Source organism: Gymnogyps californianus, unplaced genomic scaffold (assembly GCF_018139145.2).
Source record: "Gymnogyps californianus isolate 813 unplaced genomic scaffold, ASM1813914v2 HiC_scaffold_78, whole genome shotgun sequence".
NCBI classification, from domain to species: Eukaryota; Metazoa; Chordata; class Aves; order Accipitriformes; family Cathartidae; genus Gymnogyps; species Gymnogyps californianus.
Genome location: NW_026114471.1, coordinates 203,369 through 220,503, shown reverse-complemented (window position 1 = coordinate 220,503; position 17,135 = coordinate 203,369). Strand labels below are relative to the sequence as shown.

At 40.4% G+C, this 17,135-nt stretch overlaps 1 protein-coding gene across 1 annotated transcript in view; it reads right to left on the bottom strand.

The window, feature by feature from the left end:
* LOC127029117 (synaptic vesicle glycoprotein 2C-like) overlaps nt 1-17,135 on the bottom strand; it is an 84,937-nt gene that overhangs the window by 14,188 nt on the left and 53,614 nt on the right. Inside the window, exons 6-9 of the mRNA XM_050914762.1 lie at nt 12,657-12,767; nt 10,328-10,416; nt 9,020-9,184; nt 362-495 (exon numbers count right to left, since the gene is read on the bottom strand). Of these exons, the coding sequence (XP_050770719.1) occupies nt 362-495; nt 9,020-9,184; nt 10,328-10,416; nt 12,657-12,767 (499 nt within the window). The remainder of the gene's footprint in view (nt 1-361; nt 496-9,019; nt 9,185-10,327; nt 10,417-12,656; nt 12,768-17,135) is intronic.

Here is a 17,135-nt window from a genome sequence, read left to right as displayed (position 1 = left end):
AGAACAACGCATTTCACCAGTCCCATTTAGATCAATTAAAAATACACCTAATTAAAGCTATCAGTAAAGCAGTAAACATATTTTCTCCTCTCCAGACTGAATCTCTTTAGAGATTATTAAAATCAAAGAGATGTTTATTATCTGAGTCAATATTAGGCCTGTGGTATCTCTAATGGGGTGTGATCCTTTCTCTTTTCTGGTATTACATTACTGAGGCTTGTTGCTTTTTATAGCTTTTTATTCCCTACAAGAAGGCTTCTTGTATGCCCTATTAGAAATCCAGAAATTATAAACAGTCCAAAATAGTAAGAAGAGAACATGCAGCTAAACAATGAGTGTTCAGGGTTTTTTCTTGTAATACCTGTGTTGTAGAAGGTGGTATTCACGAAAGTACAGTTCCTGAAGTATGAGTTCAGTGAAGTAATGTCTTCAAACACACAATTCTTAAAAAGGGAATCTTCAAAGGTTACTGATTTAAATTTCATCATAATAAACCTGTTCAATACAAATAATTTCTGTCAGTCTACCTTCATAGGTTAGAAAGAGCAACAGGTCAAGCTGACACAGCTACACAGGTCTAAAAAATCTCAACCCCAGAAACAGTGATTCCTTAAAGGTATTCTGGAAACATAATTAACAATTAGCTGATTCTAGAATACTATCATTCAGAAAAAGCATTAATAAGACAAATAGCTCCACATAGCTGCCAGCCATAACCAGTAATACAATTTCTTTGATAGTATTTCAGTTATTACTTCCCTTTAATCATCAACAAAAAACAATGTAATGACATTCATGGAATAGCTTTGTAAAATCACTATTACTTGTAATTTGACATTACAGTTGGAAATTGGGAGCTCAGGCTCTAGAAACCCGGTCTCTTGGAACAAACAAGCACCTGCTGGTACCAACAAGCTGGAAAGAAAGAATTATTGAAACCTTTATTTCTCCAGATGAACACACTGGGCACCGTGTTAGAATCAAATCCAAAACACACTGGTCCAAGTGTTTAAAAATGGTTTCACAAAATGGTTTAACACGAACACAACAATTACATTGGCAGTTATACAGCTAGGTATCTAACTGGAAGTATGTGTTTGTTACTCCTGTGTCTGTGGATGCAAATGCAATTACTGTGTACATAAAACATGCACAAACAAATTGTCAGTAGCTTTTCTTATTTCTGAACATCCTCCTTCCTATTGACTCTCATTTAACTCCTAGGTCTTTGATCATGACTGTAAATCAAGTCATTCATAGAAAAAGTCAAGGACAAAGTGTATTACTAGCAGTAACTTTCTACCTCAATATTACTAGGCTAAAACAATGCTGTAAGCCTTTTCTAGTATACTCGTATCAACTAACATTATGCTAACAAAAAAAAAAAGACAAATGTAGCAATATATAATTATTTTTCTGACGTCTTTTATTTCACATGAGGGTGTGGAAAAAGCTACAAATAAAAATGGGCAGTTTTGCTGGCAGACTTCACCCAAAGTGGCAACACTTTGAAAAGCAGTGCTTTAATAGTTATATGACAGTAAGAACTGTTAAAATGGCAAAGCTTTCTGAACACAGACCTGGCTCTAATTAAACCTGGTGTGACTAGCTAAATATTTTTCTTATAACAAGACTAATAGTAGGAATAGGAACACACAAAATATGCTACCTACAAAATAGTAGGAATTAAACTGTCTCACCAATAAAGTTGTTGGAATCACATCTTTATGAGAAAGGAGAGCAAAAGCTAATTGTGTTTATCACAGTGACCTGGTTTTGGCTGGGACAAAGTTAACTCTCTTCTTAGTAGCTGGTACAGTGCTGGGTTTTGGATTTAGTGTGAGAATGATGTTGATAACACTCTGATGTTTTAGTTGTTGCTAAGTAGCACTTATCCTAAGCCAAGGACTTTTCAGTTTCCAATGCTCTGCCAGCAAGCAGGTGTGCAAGAAGCTGGGAGGGAGCATAGCCGGGGCAGCTGACCTGAACTAGCCAAAGGGGTATTCCATACCATGGAACGTCATGCCCAGTATATAAACAGGGGGGAGTTGGCCGGGAGGTGTGGATCGTGGCTTGGGAACTAACTGGGCATTGGTCAGTGGGTGGTGAGCAATTGCATTGTGCATCACTGGTTTTTTTCCTTTCCCCCCCCCTTCCTTTTTTTTTTGTTGTATTCCTTTTCATTACTATTATTATTATATTTCATAATTACTATTGTTAGTATTATATTTTACTTTAGTTATTAAACTGTTCTTATCTCAACCCACGACTTTTATTTTTTTTTCCTTTGCTTTCCTCCTCCTCCTCACCCCACTGGGAGGGGGAGGGGGAAACAGCTGCGTGGTGCTTAGTTGCTGACTGGGGTTAAACCACGACACACAGGAAAAGGCTTATTAGCTAATAAATTCTCTTTGTGTATTGGTCAGAAAGATGGTGTTTTCAGCCCATTAGTTTTAGTTATATCGTGGTTTAACCACATGTCCTGGTTTTGGCTGGAATAGAGTTAATTTTCTTCTTAGTAGCGCTTATCCTAAGTTAAGGCCTTTTCAGTTTCCCATGCTCTGCCAGCAAGCAGGTGTACAAGAAGCTGGGAGGGAGCATAGCCAGGACAGCTGACCCGAACTAGCCGAAGGGATATTCCATACCATAGAACATCATGCCCAGTATATAAACAGGGGGGAGTTGGCCGGGAGGGGCGGATCACTGCTGGGGCATCGGTCAGCAGGTGGTGAGCGATTGCATTGTGCATCACTTGTCTTTTCTTGGGTTTTATTTCTCTCTTTTTTTTGTTATATTCCTTTTCATTCCAATTATTGTTATTATATTTTTATTGTTATTATTGTTTGTATTATATTTTACTTTACTTTTTCTTCCCGATCCTCCTCCCCACCCCACTGGGAGTGGGGAGGGGTGAATGGCTGCATGGTGCTTAGTTGCTAGCTGGGGTTAAACCACAACACCCCAGCCAGCAACTAAGCACCACGCAGCCGCTCGCTCACTCCTCCCCCCTCCCAGTGGGATGGGGAGCAGAATAAAAAAAAAAAGAGTAAAACTCGTGGGTTGAGATAAGAATGTTTTAATAACTAAAGTAAAATAAAATATAATACTAACAATAATAATAATTAAATATAATAATAATAGTAATGAAAAGGAATACACCAAAAAAAAAGGAAAAAGAGAGAAATAAAACCCAAGGAAAAGAAACAGTGATGCACAATGCAATTGGTCACCACCCGCTGACCGATGCCAGAGCAGCGATCTGCCCCTCCCGGCCAACTCCCCCCTGTTTATATACTGGGCATGACATTCCATGGTATGGAATACCCCTTTGGCTAGTTCAGGTCAGCTGCCCCGGCTATGCTCCCTCCCAGCTTCTTGTACACCTGCTTGCTGGCAGAGCATGGGAAACTGAAAAATCCTTGGCTTAAGATAAGCGCTACTTAGCAACAACTAAAACATCAGAGTGTTATCAATCAACAGTATTCTCACACTAAATCCAAAACACAGCACTGTACCAGCTACTAAGAAGAAAATTAACTCTATCCCAGCCGAAACCAGGACAATATCCACCCCTTATTCTATACCATTTACATCATGCCCAGATCCCACACTTTCCGATACATTTCCAATTAATCACCATCACCTTTCCTGTCTTTTAATATATACATATAGATATCATTCCCACAGCCTATGGGCCATCTCTATCAACTGTCTGTTGCGTTCATTCAGTCCATGACTTTGGACTCCATCTGTCATAACAGTCTGTCTGGGCAGGAGGGATGGGGCAAACACCGCTCAGTCAGCAGAACAGGATTGGGCTTTGGTGTGATGTGGTGGGCAGGTGACATTGGGAGCAGCAGGAGGATGGTGTGTAGTGTCGGATTGTTGCATGCTGAAGTCAGTCCTGGTTCCATCACTACTGCACTTCACTCAGTTTTGTCAAAGTTCATTCTTCATTAATCTAAGTGATTCTTACTGTAATACCATTAATATAGCATATAACAGTTGTAATAATGATGACATACACTGGCAGGATTATATAGCAATCAACATCATACAATTTAATCTATTGGCTGTTCTCACCTAAAATCAAATCCCCTTGAGGCACACATCGGACTTCCCCATCCTTCCGCATCACTCACCAAGTGCACCCAGGTCCTTGAGCAAAAGCAATCCCACGAATGGGTTTGCCTTTGCCTGAGGCAGGAGTAACCCAAACTGTTTTCCCTGGCATATTTTTTATGTGCACTACAGGAACTTTATCCCCTTCTACAGTACATAAAAGTTCTGATTGGGCAGGGCCAGCTCGATTGACAGATCCTCTAGTGTTGACTAACCAGGTGGCCTTTGCTTGGAGTGGCTGCAGTGCCTGTCACTGGGTTTGGAGTGGCTGCAGTGCCTGTCCTTTTGTTGTCAGATCCAGAGACCTTTGCTTCCCCTTGAGGGTCCTGAATAGTGTTGAACAGGGCTCAGTAGGCATGGGCCAGGCACCAGCACATTGCAGTGATTTGTGTCTCCCTGGAATTGTCGGGGTGACAGCATACTTTTTCCAAATGTTCTACTAGTTTTTCAGGATTCTGCACTTGTTCAAGGGTGAAGTTCCAAAACACTGGAGGTGCCCACCGTCCTAGGCATTTGCCCATGCTACCCCACACACCCTGCCACTCATAACTCTCCAGCCTTGGGGCAGATCTCTGGGTGATCCTCTGAAATAGTTGTTTAACCCTGAACAAGACCTGAACCACATTCGGAAACATGCTAGTTCCTAGCAATAGGACCATGTTAGTTTCAACATTCCAAGGATATTCAAAATTTTCAAAATTCTCAAACGCTACTGTAATTAGCCTGGAGGAGGAGGGGAAGGTGAAGGAAGGTGTCTCCCCCATAGATTGGCTCTCCGAGGAGAAAAGGTAAAGGGTGTAATTATTAATAGTTTCCGCTAGATGGCTCCCGAAGTACGGAGATAATGGCAATGCTGAGTACAAATACCAGATTAGTCCCACGACCGATAATTTTATCGTACATAGTACAGCAAAGCGAAAACCTTAATCCACTTGCCATGGGTGATAAGCACTATATATGGCAAGTAAGGTGATACATAACACAACTCTAAGAACGAGTGCCACAGCTCTAAGAGCCAATAAATCAACATTGTGACCAGCGACTACTAAACTAATATAATGAATGCTTATAACAAATTCGTTTTAACACACTCTGGTCAGATCTGTCGTTATCTCAACCCTTTGGGCCCCACGTTGGGCACCAAAAAGGACTGTCGTGGTTTAACCTCATCCAGCAAGCTAAGCACCATGCAGCTGCTCCCTCACTCCTCCCCCCTCCCAGTGGGATGGGGAGGAGAATCAAAAAAAAAAGGTAAAAGTCGTGGGTTGAGATAAGAACAGTTTCATAACTAAAGTAAAATATAATACTAACAATAATAATAATGAAATATAATAACAATAATAACAGTAATGAAAAGTAATATAACAAAAAAAAAAGAGAAATAACACCAAGAAAAGACAAGTGATGCACAATGCAATTGCTCACCACCCGTTGACCAATGCCAGAGCAGCAATCTGCCCCTCCTGGCCAACTCCCCCCTGTTTATATTCTAAGCATGACATTCTATGGTATGGAATACCCCTTTGGCTAGTTTGGGTCAGCTGTCCTGGCTATGCTCCCTCCCAGCTTCTTGCACACCTGCTTGCTGGCAGAGCATGGGAAACTGAAAAATCCTTGGCTTAAGATAAGCGCTACTTAGCAACAACTAAAACATCAGAGTGTTATCATCAACATCATTCTCACACTAAATCCAAAACACAGCACTGTACCAGCTACTAAGAAGAAAATTAACTCTATCCCAGCCAAAACCAGGACAGTTACTATATCATTTCTCATTTATGACAGACTGATTAAAATCAGACTGGCATTCAGTGTCAACTCATTATCATTTTTCATATAGCACTTTCCATTTTAAAATGTAGCTTAATTCCAGAGAACAAAGAGAATTTAGCAATTAGATTAGTCAGTTGAAACAGAAATGACAGACTATATGTTCTACATTCTTCTGATGCACTTTTTACCTTTGGACAGGAAATATCTTATGACTATATTAAAATTGGTGTTGCAATGATATGGATTCAAACCCAACAGAAATGTAATGAAGTAAAAAGTATTGATGGATCATCTAGTTAAGAAAGAACATGAAGGAAACACTGAAATTAGGGGTGAGTGGAGCATTGAAACATTTGTGGAGGAAGAATATCAAGAGTTCATACTACTGTGGAAAATGTTTTGTGAATCTCAAATAACTGTCAGAGGCCTATTAAATTTGCACATTTGAAAGAGTAAATTAGTGTTTTAGAGGAGATTAGTGTTAGATTTAGTGTTTTACAAGAATTTTCAGTTTAAATTGATAAGATCTTGGTTGACAGTGCAAAGCAACTAAAACTTAATGATAGTAAATGGTTCTTTGCTTTTAGGAGAACATCTACCTTCTGGAAAGGAACGGAACTGAGAAGCTATGGCTAGTTTAAAATCAAGATAACTTCATTTTTGTCTGCAATGCATAAACTTTTAACTGCATCAAAACTCAAGTTCTTATAAAAAAAAAAGCCCTGAATTACCAAAATCATTAATTTTATTCACTTAGATATACATTTTCCTATAGAAGTAATAATTAGCACCATAACATCCCAGAGACCATTCACATGGTTGTTCTGTATATTTCTTAAGAGAAACCAGATACCTAAAACAGCTGTGTTTAATTTCCCCCTAAGTTATCTAGTTATCTGTAAAGTCTAGATAGAGCCTTAATATGTACAGATTCAGTTAAAAAACACAAAAAGCATTGCCAACGTGTTGTTTCTCATTTTAGAGCAGTTCATACTTTTTATTGATTTACAGTAATGTTTAGCTTTTATTTTTCTGTGATAAAATCCTATCCTCTCAATGCTCAATGTTTTCACAGAAGCATATTTCATCGATACAAGAAAAGAACCAGCAACAGAGATGAAAGTACATCCAGCCCCCTACAATATGCTGCATGTGTTGGGTCTGAAAACCTTTGAATCCCACTGTGAAAGGAAGTATCATTAACTTAGGCTTTTCAGTCTGTTTTTTGGGAGGGCAAGGAAGCTGGGTTTGCATGGAGGATCCTCACACAGGAACCACCAGGGCATGTACACGTCCACTTCTCCCCATGCTCCAGAGCAAGATCAAGTCATAAGAAATCAAGAAGAAAAATAAATTCCCATTAAAAAGTAACAAAACCATCTATTATTAGTGTGCTGGTTTTGGCTGGGATACAGTGTGTGGGGTTTGTGTAGCAGGGGAGGGGCTACAGGGGTGGGTCCTGTGAGAAGCTGCTAGAAGCTTCCTTGGCTCCAACTGAGACCCGCCTCTGGCCAAGGTCAAGCCAATCAGCAACTGTGAGAAACTGCTAGAAGCTTCCCCAGCTCCAACTCGGACCCGCCTCTGGCCAAGGTCAAGCCAATCAGCAATGGTGGTAGCGCCTCTGCAATAGCATATTTAAGAAGGGGAAAAGACTGCTGGGGGGGAAGAAGAGTGGAGGGGAAGAGCTACAGTGAAGAGAGGAGTAGGATGTGAGAGAAACAACCATGCAGACATCAAAGTCAGTGAAGAAGGAGAGGGAGGAGGTGTGCCGGAGCAGAGATTCCCCTGCAGCCTGTGCTGAGACAGCAGGCTGTTGCCCTGCAGCCCATGGAGAGTTAACTGTGGAGCACAGATTCCCCTTCTGGCCATGGAGGACCCCATGCCGGAGCAGGTGGCTGGGCATGGAAAAGGCCATGGGAAAGCCCATGCTGGAGCAGTTTGTGGAGGACTGCAGTGTGTGGAAAGGACTTGAGTTGGAGAAACTCATGGAGGGCTGACCCCTGTGGGAGGGACCCTATGCTGGAGCAGGGGAAGAGTGGGAGGAGTCCTTCCCCTGAGGAGGAAGGAGCAGCAGAGACAATGTGGGATGAACTGACTGCAACCCCCATTCCCGTCCCCCTGTGCTGCTGGCAGGGGAGGAGGTAGAGGAATCGGGAGCAAAGCTGAGCCCGGGAAGAAGGGAGGGGTGGGAGGAAGGTGTGTTTTTAAGATATGGTTCTATTTCTCATCATCCTACTCTGATTGGATTGGTAACAAATTAACTTGATTTCTTTTTCCCCAAGTTGAGTCTGTTTTGCCTGTGACCATAATTGGTGAGTGATCCCTCCCTGGCCTTGTCTCGACTCACAAGCCCTTTTGTTGTATTTTCTCCTCCCCATCCTACTGGGGGGGAGGAGTAAGTGAGTGGCTGTGTGGTGCTTTGTTGCCAGCTGGGCCTAAACCACGACATACAGTTAATTTTCTTCATAGTAGCTACTATGGGGCTATGTTTTGGATTTGTGATGAAAACAGTGTTGATAATACAGGGATGTTTTAGGTATTGCTGAGTAGTGCTTACACAGAGTCAAGGCCCTTTCTGCTTCTCACACCACCCCACCAGCGAGGAGGCTGGGGGTACACAAGAAGCTGGGAGGGGACACAGCCGGGATAGCTGACCCTAACTGACCAAAGGGATATTCCAGACCATATGACGTCATGCTCAGCAATAAAAAGCTGGGGGAAGAAGAAGGAAGAGGAGGACGTTCGGAGTGATGGTGTTTGTCTTCCCAAGTAACTGTTATGCGTGATGGACCCCTGCTTTCCTGGAGATGGCTGAACATCTGCCTGCTGATGGGAAGTAGTGAATGAATCCCTTGTTTTGCTTTGCTTGTGTGTGCGGCTTTTGCTTTACCTATTAAACTGTCTTTATGTCAATCCACGAGTGTTCTCACTTTTACTCTTCCAATTCTCTCCCCCATCCTGATGCAGGGGGGGAATGAGCGAGTGGCTGCGTGGGGCTTAGTTGCTGGCTGGGGTTAAACCCTGACAATTAGTTAATGAAGAAAAATATTAGATTATTAGGACATGCTTTAAAACATGCATTTATTTATTCCAGCCAAGTCAGGATATTGGGAAATCTCTAAACCTGTCATTGATGTATTCTCCATTGCTGTGAATCTGATTTTCCAGTGTGAAGTTGAAGACAAAATGTGAAACCTCCTCATTGCGGAAATGTTTCACTCGGGACACGTACTCGTCTGACTGCAGATGTTTAATGACATCAGGAAACCAGACAGATAAGCCATAGTATCTGTGAAAAACAGAAAATGCTCAGTTGCCAGTCTTATTGGTTCAGAAACCTGTGCAAGGTGAGGACAAGCAGCTACCTCAGCTACTTACATGATGGAGCTGTTGTGCCCTGTATCATGTTCTCCATGTATCATGTATAAAGAACAGATCCAAAGTGGAATTCACTTCTGCATGAAACCAATGTGTCCAGGCCCTGAGAGCACTCCCAGCCCTGACATCCCTGCACACATCCCCAGGGCTCCCCCACCCTGCCCACAGCCCAGGATCTCATGTCAGCCCCCCCAGGGCTGTCATCCCCTGCCCCAGTGATGCTACAACAGGGCCAGTATCCAGCTCCCCACAGCCCTGCCCGGCCATGGGCCCTGCTGAACTGGACCCATCCACAGGCCTACATCCTGGCCCGGCCTCAGCCTGTGCCCATCCCAAGGGAGGTGCCCGATGCCCGGGTACCTCCGTCTGCCCTGCTCCTGGCTGGGGCGGTGGGATGGGCCCCAGCTGCCAGGCCCTGCCCTGCCAGACACTGGGGAGCCCCTGCAGCGCCCAGACACAAAGAATGGAGTTTTCCATAGACTGCAGACCATGAGAGGTACAAAGAAGAAATCTTTTCTAGAGTCTGCTTTAAACTTAAATTAGTTTTAAAAATAGTACAAAAAAATCCACACAGCACGATTGCCTTTAGATACAAACAGATGAACTATAGCAGCATGTGCCTGCAATGACAACAGTGGGCTTGGGAACAATGGGTGACAACACCCAGTACATCTTCTAAACCCTGTACGAATGAAGTCTGACCTCCCTGGTTAAAACACATACTTCTTTTCAAGTTAGTGCAGGTAGAGTACCAAGCTCACATTTTTAAAATGTTGAGGCAGGCACAGTTCCTCTGTGTTTGCTGATTGACTATATAAAAATATTGAAAGATGCTGACCAAAGAAGATGCCAGTTTTCTGAAGCAGATATTCTTGATGAGTCAGACTTGCAACCAAGAATAGACTAACCGATAAATATAATGTTTTGTGGAAAGATACTGAATAAAACCTTTCCAAACAAAAAAGGTAATCATAGTGACAGAGATTTGCATGCAGATGATTCTTCTGTCTGTCAAAGTATATAAAAAATGGTTTAGAATCTCAACCACTCTTACCCAAAAGACAGTGTGAACCATACAGCTGTAAGTTTGATCGTATTATCCTTCACCGGGTAGTTGAAGCATCTCATAAACGTCAACCAAATCTGTAAATCATTAGGAAATACATTTATTTTAAATTGCATTTTGAATAATTTTGTTAAATGATAGAAGCTTTTTGATTCTGATTTGCTTGCTTCTTCAGGGCATCAGAGAGAGCAGATCAGCTCTTTGATACTGAGGTCATAGTTGTACTTCTGATACAAGTATGTTAATCTCCAGCTATAGCCAGGTTGTGCGTGTTCTGTGTCTTTCCAGCTTCTTTTCATAGAATCATAGAATGGTTTGGGTTGGAAGGGACCTTTAAAGGTCATATAGTCCAAACCCCTGCCATGGGCAGGGATATCTTTCACTAGATCAGGTTGCTCAAAGCCCCATCCAACCTGACCTTGAATGTTTCCAGGGATGGGGCATCTACCACCTCTCTGGGCAACCTGTTCCAGTGTTTCACCACCCTCATCGTAAAAAATTTCTTCCTAATGTCCAATCTAAACCTACTTTCTTTCAGTTTAAAACTGTTGCCCCTTGTCCTGTCACTACAGGCCTTGGTAAAAAGTCTCTCTCTGTCTTTCTTATAAGCCCCCTTTAAGTATTGAAAGGCTGCAATAAGGTCTCCCCAGAGCCTTCTCTTCTCCAGGCTGAACAACCACAACTCTCTCAGCCTTTCTTCATAGGAGAGGTGCTCCAGCCCTCTGACCATTTTTGTGGCCCTCTTCTGGACCCACTCTAACAGGTCCATGTCTTTCTTGTACTGAGGACTCCAGAGCTGGATGCAGTACTCCAGGTGGGGTCTCACCAGAGCAGAGTAGAGGGGCAGAATCACTTCCCTCAACCTGCTGGCCATGCTTCTTTTGATGCAGCCCAGGATATGGTTGGCTTTCTGGGCTGCAAGTGCACATTGCTGGCTCATGTCCAATTTTTCATCCATCAGTGTGGACTGTGTCATTAATTCACCCCTGCTCTGATCTCCTCAAACTTTCCTAATCTCTAGTTAGCTTCATTTCACTATCTATCTCAAACAAACCAGAGATTGTCAGAAATGTTTCCTTCTCATTTCCCAGTATTATACTGCTTTAAGTTTAGACAAACTATATTCCATAATTCAACAGGGACACACTTAGAGTCTGATCTGCAATAACCTATCACAGCTATAAATTGGTACTTTAACTATATGAGGAAAAGCTGGGACTACCCCCAGGTCAGAGACGCTACAGCAGAGCTGACTGAGAATGGTGTTCCCCCTCCCATATCTCAAGATGATCTCCTCCTTTTGAAGAGAAGAGGCAGTCTGTCCTAGGAGATTTTAGCACACATCATGCAACAGGGAAGACACTCAGACCCAGTGGCTAGTCCAGTGAGATAACAAGGATGTGAGACAACCAAGCTGCAACTCCTTTAAAGCTGCTTTAGTAACAAGGCCAAATCATAACATTTCAATATTCAACTACTCTATTTTTGGACAAATAACTTTTAAAAAGTAGACACTTTCTGGATTTATTTTCATAGGGAAAATGCTATTTTTCTAAGCAAAGCAATTTTGATTGTAAATATGTGACAAAACTTGGTTTACAACACTTCATCATAGTTCTGGAGAGCTTTAAGATGCCAGATTTTTAACAGTTGTGAAAAGCTATTTTTGACATTTTTAGTGTTTTTTTAAATTAATGAGACTTTTCTCAATTTTCATTACAAGGTTCAAAGACACTGCATAATTTTGGTTTTGTAAAAAAGGATATGGAGCACAGTCCCAGTGAGCTTGTATTAAACTCTCTGCAATAGCCCTAAAGTAGTTTTCTGGTAAAAAATTCAGCATGACTAAAAATACATGCAGATACAATGCCTTATAAAGGTTTTATTGACATTCATTTACACAATTTATTCATGACTTTACCATTTGTAAGTAATGTGGCCGCCTCAAGTTCCTGCTGATAATTTTTCATCTCATCATGTGCCACCTCTTTCCATAGGTATATATTAATATGCATTCCCACTACATATTATATTGTAGTGCTCGGGCATATGGCTGTGTAACTATTAGCCATCAGTTGTGTAAAGGCCAATGCAGCATTTTCCTCCTCAGAAGTTGGAACCAACCTCTGTGATTCACCTGTGCCTCTTCTGGGTTGAGAAACCAGAATCTTACACTGATTCCTGAATCTCCCAGTTGCATGGAAAATGTAGCATTGCAGCTATCACCAGCATGAGCTCAATCAATTAATCCCATTTCTGAACGCTAATTAAAAAAGAGAAAGGTAATTACAGAATGAACAGAGGTGTTGTTACTTACACCATATAGCTCTGTGCGAATTCTAACAAAACACCTCCTGTACCAAGTTCCTGTATCGCTCTCTATTTCTATGAGCTCGTCTATCTGCTTCGGAGTTTTGATTCTGTTAACCTAGAAATAAAACCAGAACAGCAAATATTTGCATTTTCTTGAATCATTAACTGCCTATCGAGGAGTATTAGAACGTTTTAATAAATCCCATAAACTAAAAATGAGCAGATATTAAACCTGTGTCTACACTAGGAATGCTTTAGAAATATAAAAGAATAGTAGCACACTGTAATGCCAAAGTTCATTATGGATGCAACTGTATTGAAAAACTCTGCTTTCAAACCATGCAGGAAATCCATTTCCTCTGAATAAAACAAGCTGTTACTGTCAGGTTTTGCTAGAGTGTTGCTGTACATATCTCTAATGCCACAAAGGATAAAACATTGTTTAAACCCTCAATTAAGCATGTCCAAAGTCTGCTATTAAGTTGTTTCTGACTTGCTATCACAACATTGTTGAAACTCTATTGATTAAGGATACAGTATGAAAATAGAAGTATTTGAAATGTCAAGAATTAATAGCTGAATAACATTTTTCTTTTGTTCTTATTTCCTGTAGTGGTAGACAGGGAATTCTCCTTGTCTTTTGGATATCAACTTTAACTATTCTTTTTAACGAAGAGAGAAAAAGTTATGAGAAATTATCTGGAACCATGCATGTTATTGCTGTTATGAGCAATCATCTACATCTAAAGTGAAATGAGATAAACAGTCATCAGGGAAAAATACAGAAATACCAGTGACAGAGAATGTAATGTTGTCTACAATGCTAATTTTTACTTGCACTCTCCTGTGTAGCAGAACAAGAATATGTTATATGGTTTTCTCAGCCACTTCAGGACCTGACAAACTTATACCTCTGTATGGTTTTGGTTTTGGCTTCCACTCTGGTCCCAGGATCATAGCAATATCACAAAAGGCAGTGTATTCATCCACAGTTTATTTAAAAAGACGGCAAATAGAAAGAGAATGGAAAGAAAATAAATAAAATGGGGAAAGGGACTGACATATAAGGAGGGAGAGAGCAACAGACTGAGTGTTCAATGTTTGGCTGCAATTTCTGAAGGTAGCAATAGCTTGTGTTTCTTCTTAACAGAATGACACCACCACCCACAGATGTATCATAGTGGATTACAGGATATCAAGGAATAGCAGTATTGACAGTAAAGCTCTAGTTTTCAGCCCACTGCTTTTACAGATGTACACTGTTTAAGATGCACCAGCAGCCTCATCCCATGAACAAAACCAAACAAAAGCCCACTAAGTGGTTTTAGCTATAACCACCTTCATTTCTGAAACATTGCAGCTCACTGTCTTGCCAAACTGTGACTATATCAAAAGCCTGTACCCTTCTCATCATGCCTCTTCCAATAGCAATAATCCTGTCTGCATCATTCAGTTGATTTTAAGCTTTTCTTAAACTGCTTTTATGAAACATTTTATACAAAAGACTGAGTTGAATCCTCCAAGATTATTTAAGACCTCGTACATACAGACATCCTCATGTGCTCTCATGCCACACCTCTGGGCAGAAAGGGCATGCCTTTTGAATCACGCTGTATAAGCAAGAACAACACTTGTAGGTTGAGAGGCAGCCTTTTCACTATCCTGGCCACCTGACTTGTTTGGAGCTGTGAAGGTTGGGGGAATCATATATATCCTAGGACCACTGTATTTGACTGGAGACAAAAAGCCCATGGCCTTGATGGTCCTTTAACATAAGAAAAGTCCTATTGAATCAGGACAATGGTCCATCTGGACCATGCAAATTCAGCTGTCAGTATATGAAGAATTAAAGAAAAAACAATAAAGAATACCTATTTCAATGAAAATGGAACTACTGTTTAAAAGCAATGGCTAGAAATATGCAATTTTTAAAATTTTACAAAATCAAGACATGATGCAAAGGAAAATGTTTGTAGAAAAAATAATTAATACATGGCAATGAAAGAGCAGAGAGAATTTTGGTTTTAGGGATACAAAGAGATTTTTTTTACTTAAACATTTAAACCAACTGATCTAATGAATGTACATTTTAAGGACCCAGGAAGGTAATTAAGCATGTACATAAACATTTAATGTGGGTAGTCCCATAATGGAAGATACTGTCAACTTACTACCAGCTCTGTTAGTGTCACTGCTCTCAGGAGAGATTTTCAAAAGTATTAAGAGCCACCACCTCCACAAATTCCACGGTCAGTCACTAGAATACATCCATTTTGGAGTTTCTAACTCTAAAACCAACTGTTCATCAGTTGATGCTTTTTCTGTTCTAAAGGTTTGAAGATAAAATCCTCAATAATATGAGCAACAAGAATAAACATGACTTGTGAAATAAGCTTCTAGGAAAAGATAACATCAATATAATTAGGAAAATATATCAAGGGAAAGCACACTAAAACTATAGCAGTAATGGAGAAAAAGTTACATCAGCTGTAGAATTAGAAAACATGCTATCAAAGACTATCATCTGTTTGATGGAACTAGTGACACAAAGTGGAGGAAAATATTAACACATGAGTCATAGAATGATACTGGATGAAGCAACGGGGCTTAGGAGAGCCATGTGAATAAATTACTGAGACAAAATGCCACAATATCCAGGACTAATTTAAATTTTTAAAAAAGAGAGACTAAAAGGATGTCCCAAACAGATTATGCAGACTTTGTTTGCATTCTGGGTTTTATAAGATAAAGTGCTAATAGTGTCCAAAGAGGAGACAATGATGCATTTTCTAATCATATTAATGCAAGCTAAAATTAGGGACTTCTATCAGTGTGTAACCTTGACATACAGTACAGTATTTCTAATCCTGCAACTACTCAGTATCAAGAGTTGAATCTTTTCAATGCTCATGGCAAAAATTGGCAAAAAAATCCCAAGAGAGTGGTGGTTTTCTCCTTATTCATGGCTGGCCAATTAACGAAAATAGCTATAAATAAACTGCTGAGTTTAACATGGTTCAGTGTTACATTTTAACAACCGTAGAAAGACAGACTTGTTAGATCACAAGAACTGGAAACAACAAGCGTGTGCTTTGTTTTCTTCTCCACAGCTGCTTTATGATGCGATTACAATTACGTCAAACTGATGTGAGACTGTAGCTGATCCTTCCTCCCACTTTTTGTCTGTCTTCTTCCTCATGCCTAAACTAACACCATAGGGGGATAGGGTCTATGCTACGGCTGACTGTGCAATCAATCAATGAATATCAATGCTGGCAGAAGAAAAACAAAGTGACTGGGGGCAGGAATACTCTGTCTGAAAGCAGCTCAGATCAGCATGAGCCAAGTGTGAAATTAGACCCTAGCTGTACGGTGTTAGGCAAATCCCTTTACTTGTAAATGAAATAATAAAAAAAAAAATTTAGATTAGACGGGATATGGGTAGGTCACTGGTGTATCAATAAATGTAGATTTAACATGATAGATATGCTAACCAGCCTTCTTTCAGGCTAAATATAGGAGTTCTCGAGCTTTTTTGTGGAAAAAATTAAATGGAGGCAATGGAAACAGCATCCAAGGCAATAAATTGCAAGTCTCAATGGAATAAAGTTATATGGTCAGATGGTCATTCCTTGAGACTGCCTGTAAACACAGAACCTTTAAGAGGATTTCTTAATTGAGTTATATGTGTATTAAAGCATGGAGAAAGCCTCTGGAAGAGGAAAAAAAAATCCCACACATGGCTCTGAGAGGGAGCAGAGTGCCAGCACTCCCACGGCACAGCACGAGCTGGAAAGGCAGACTGGATTTCAAAGCAAGAAAATGCCTTCTGCTGCTTGGTCCTACCGTATTCAGGAAGACAAAATTGTTGTGTATATTCTTTATAAATAAGGAAGATGCCATAAAAAAAGCCCCACATCTGAACTGCCAATTTCTCCTCCAAATAGAAACAACCCATCAATACTTTGAATATGGTCTTATCATTAGACCTGCCAAGTCAACAACAAGATGCAGTTGAGCTTCCAAGATATTTTGAGAAAATTAAATGTCTGAAAAATTACTATTTCACAGAAATGAAAATGAATTTTTTAAAATTACTATTGTAGCTGATAAAAATGAAAAATCATTTCAAAAGCTTTAAAGACACAACAGACAACTAATTTGGACTTCTACTATGTTCTTGCTGTTATTATTAAGGATGAAGTAAACTTAATAAAAAAACACAGATGGAGTCTATTAAGTATCTCAGTACAAGAGAGAAAATGATCACACCACAGGTTCATACGCTCAAGAATATGCTGGCCAAAGGCTGATGTCTTAACATCTGCTGAATATGTAACAATTTCAGTAGGAATTCAGTTCTTATATTTAGAGTGCAAATGATTGGCTTTGTCATGCAGAATATTAATATTGATTGCTTAAGCACTCCAGACCTTGCCAGTCAGCAAGCTGGCTGATGTGCTAAGCGATTAGCTTTAAAAGC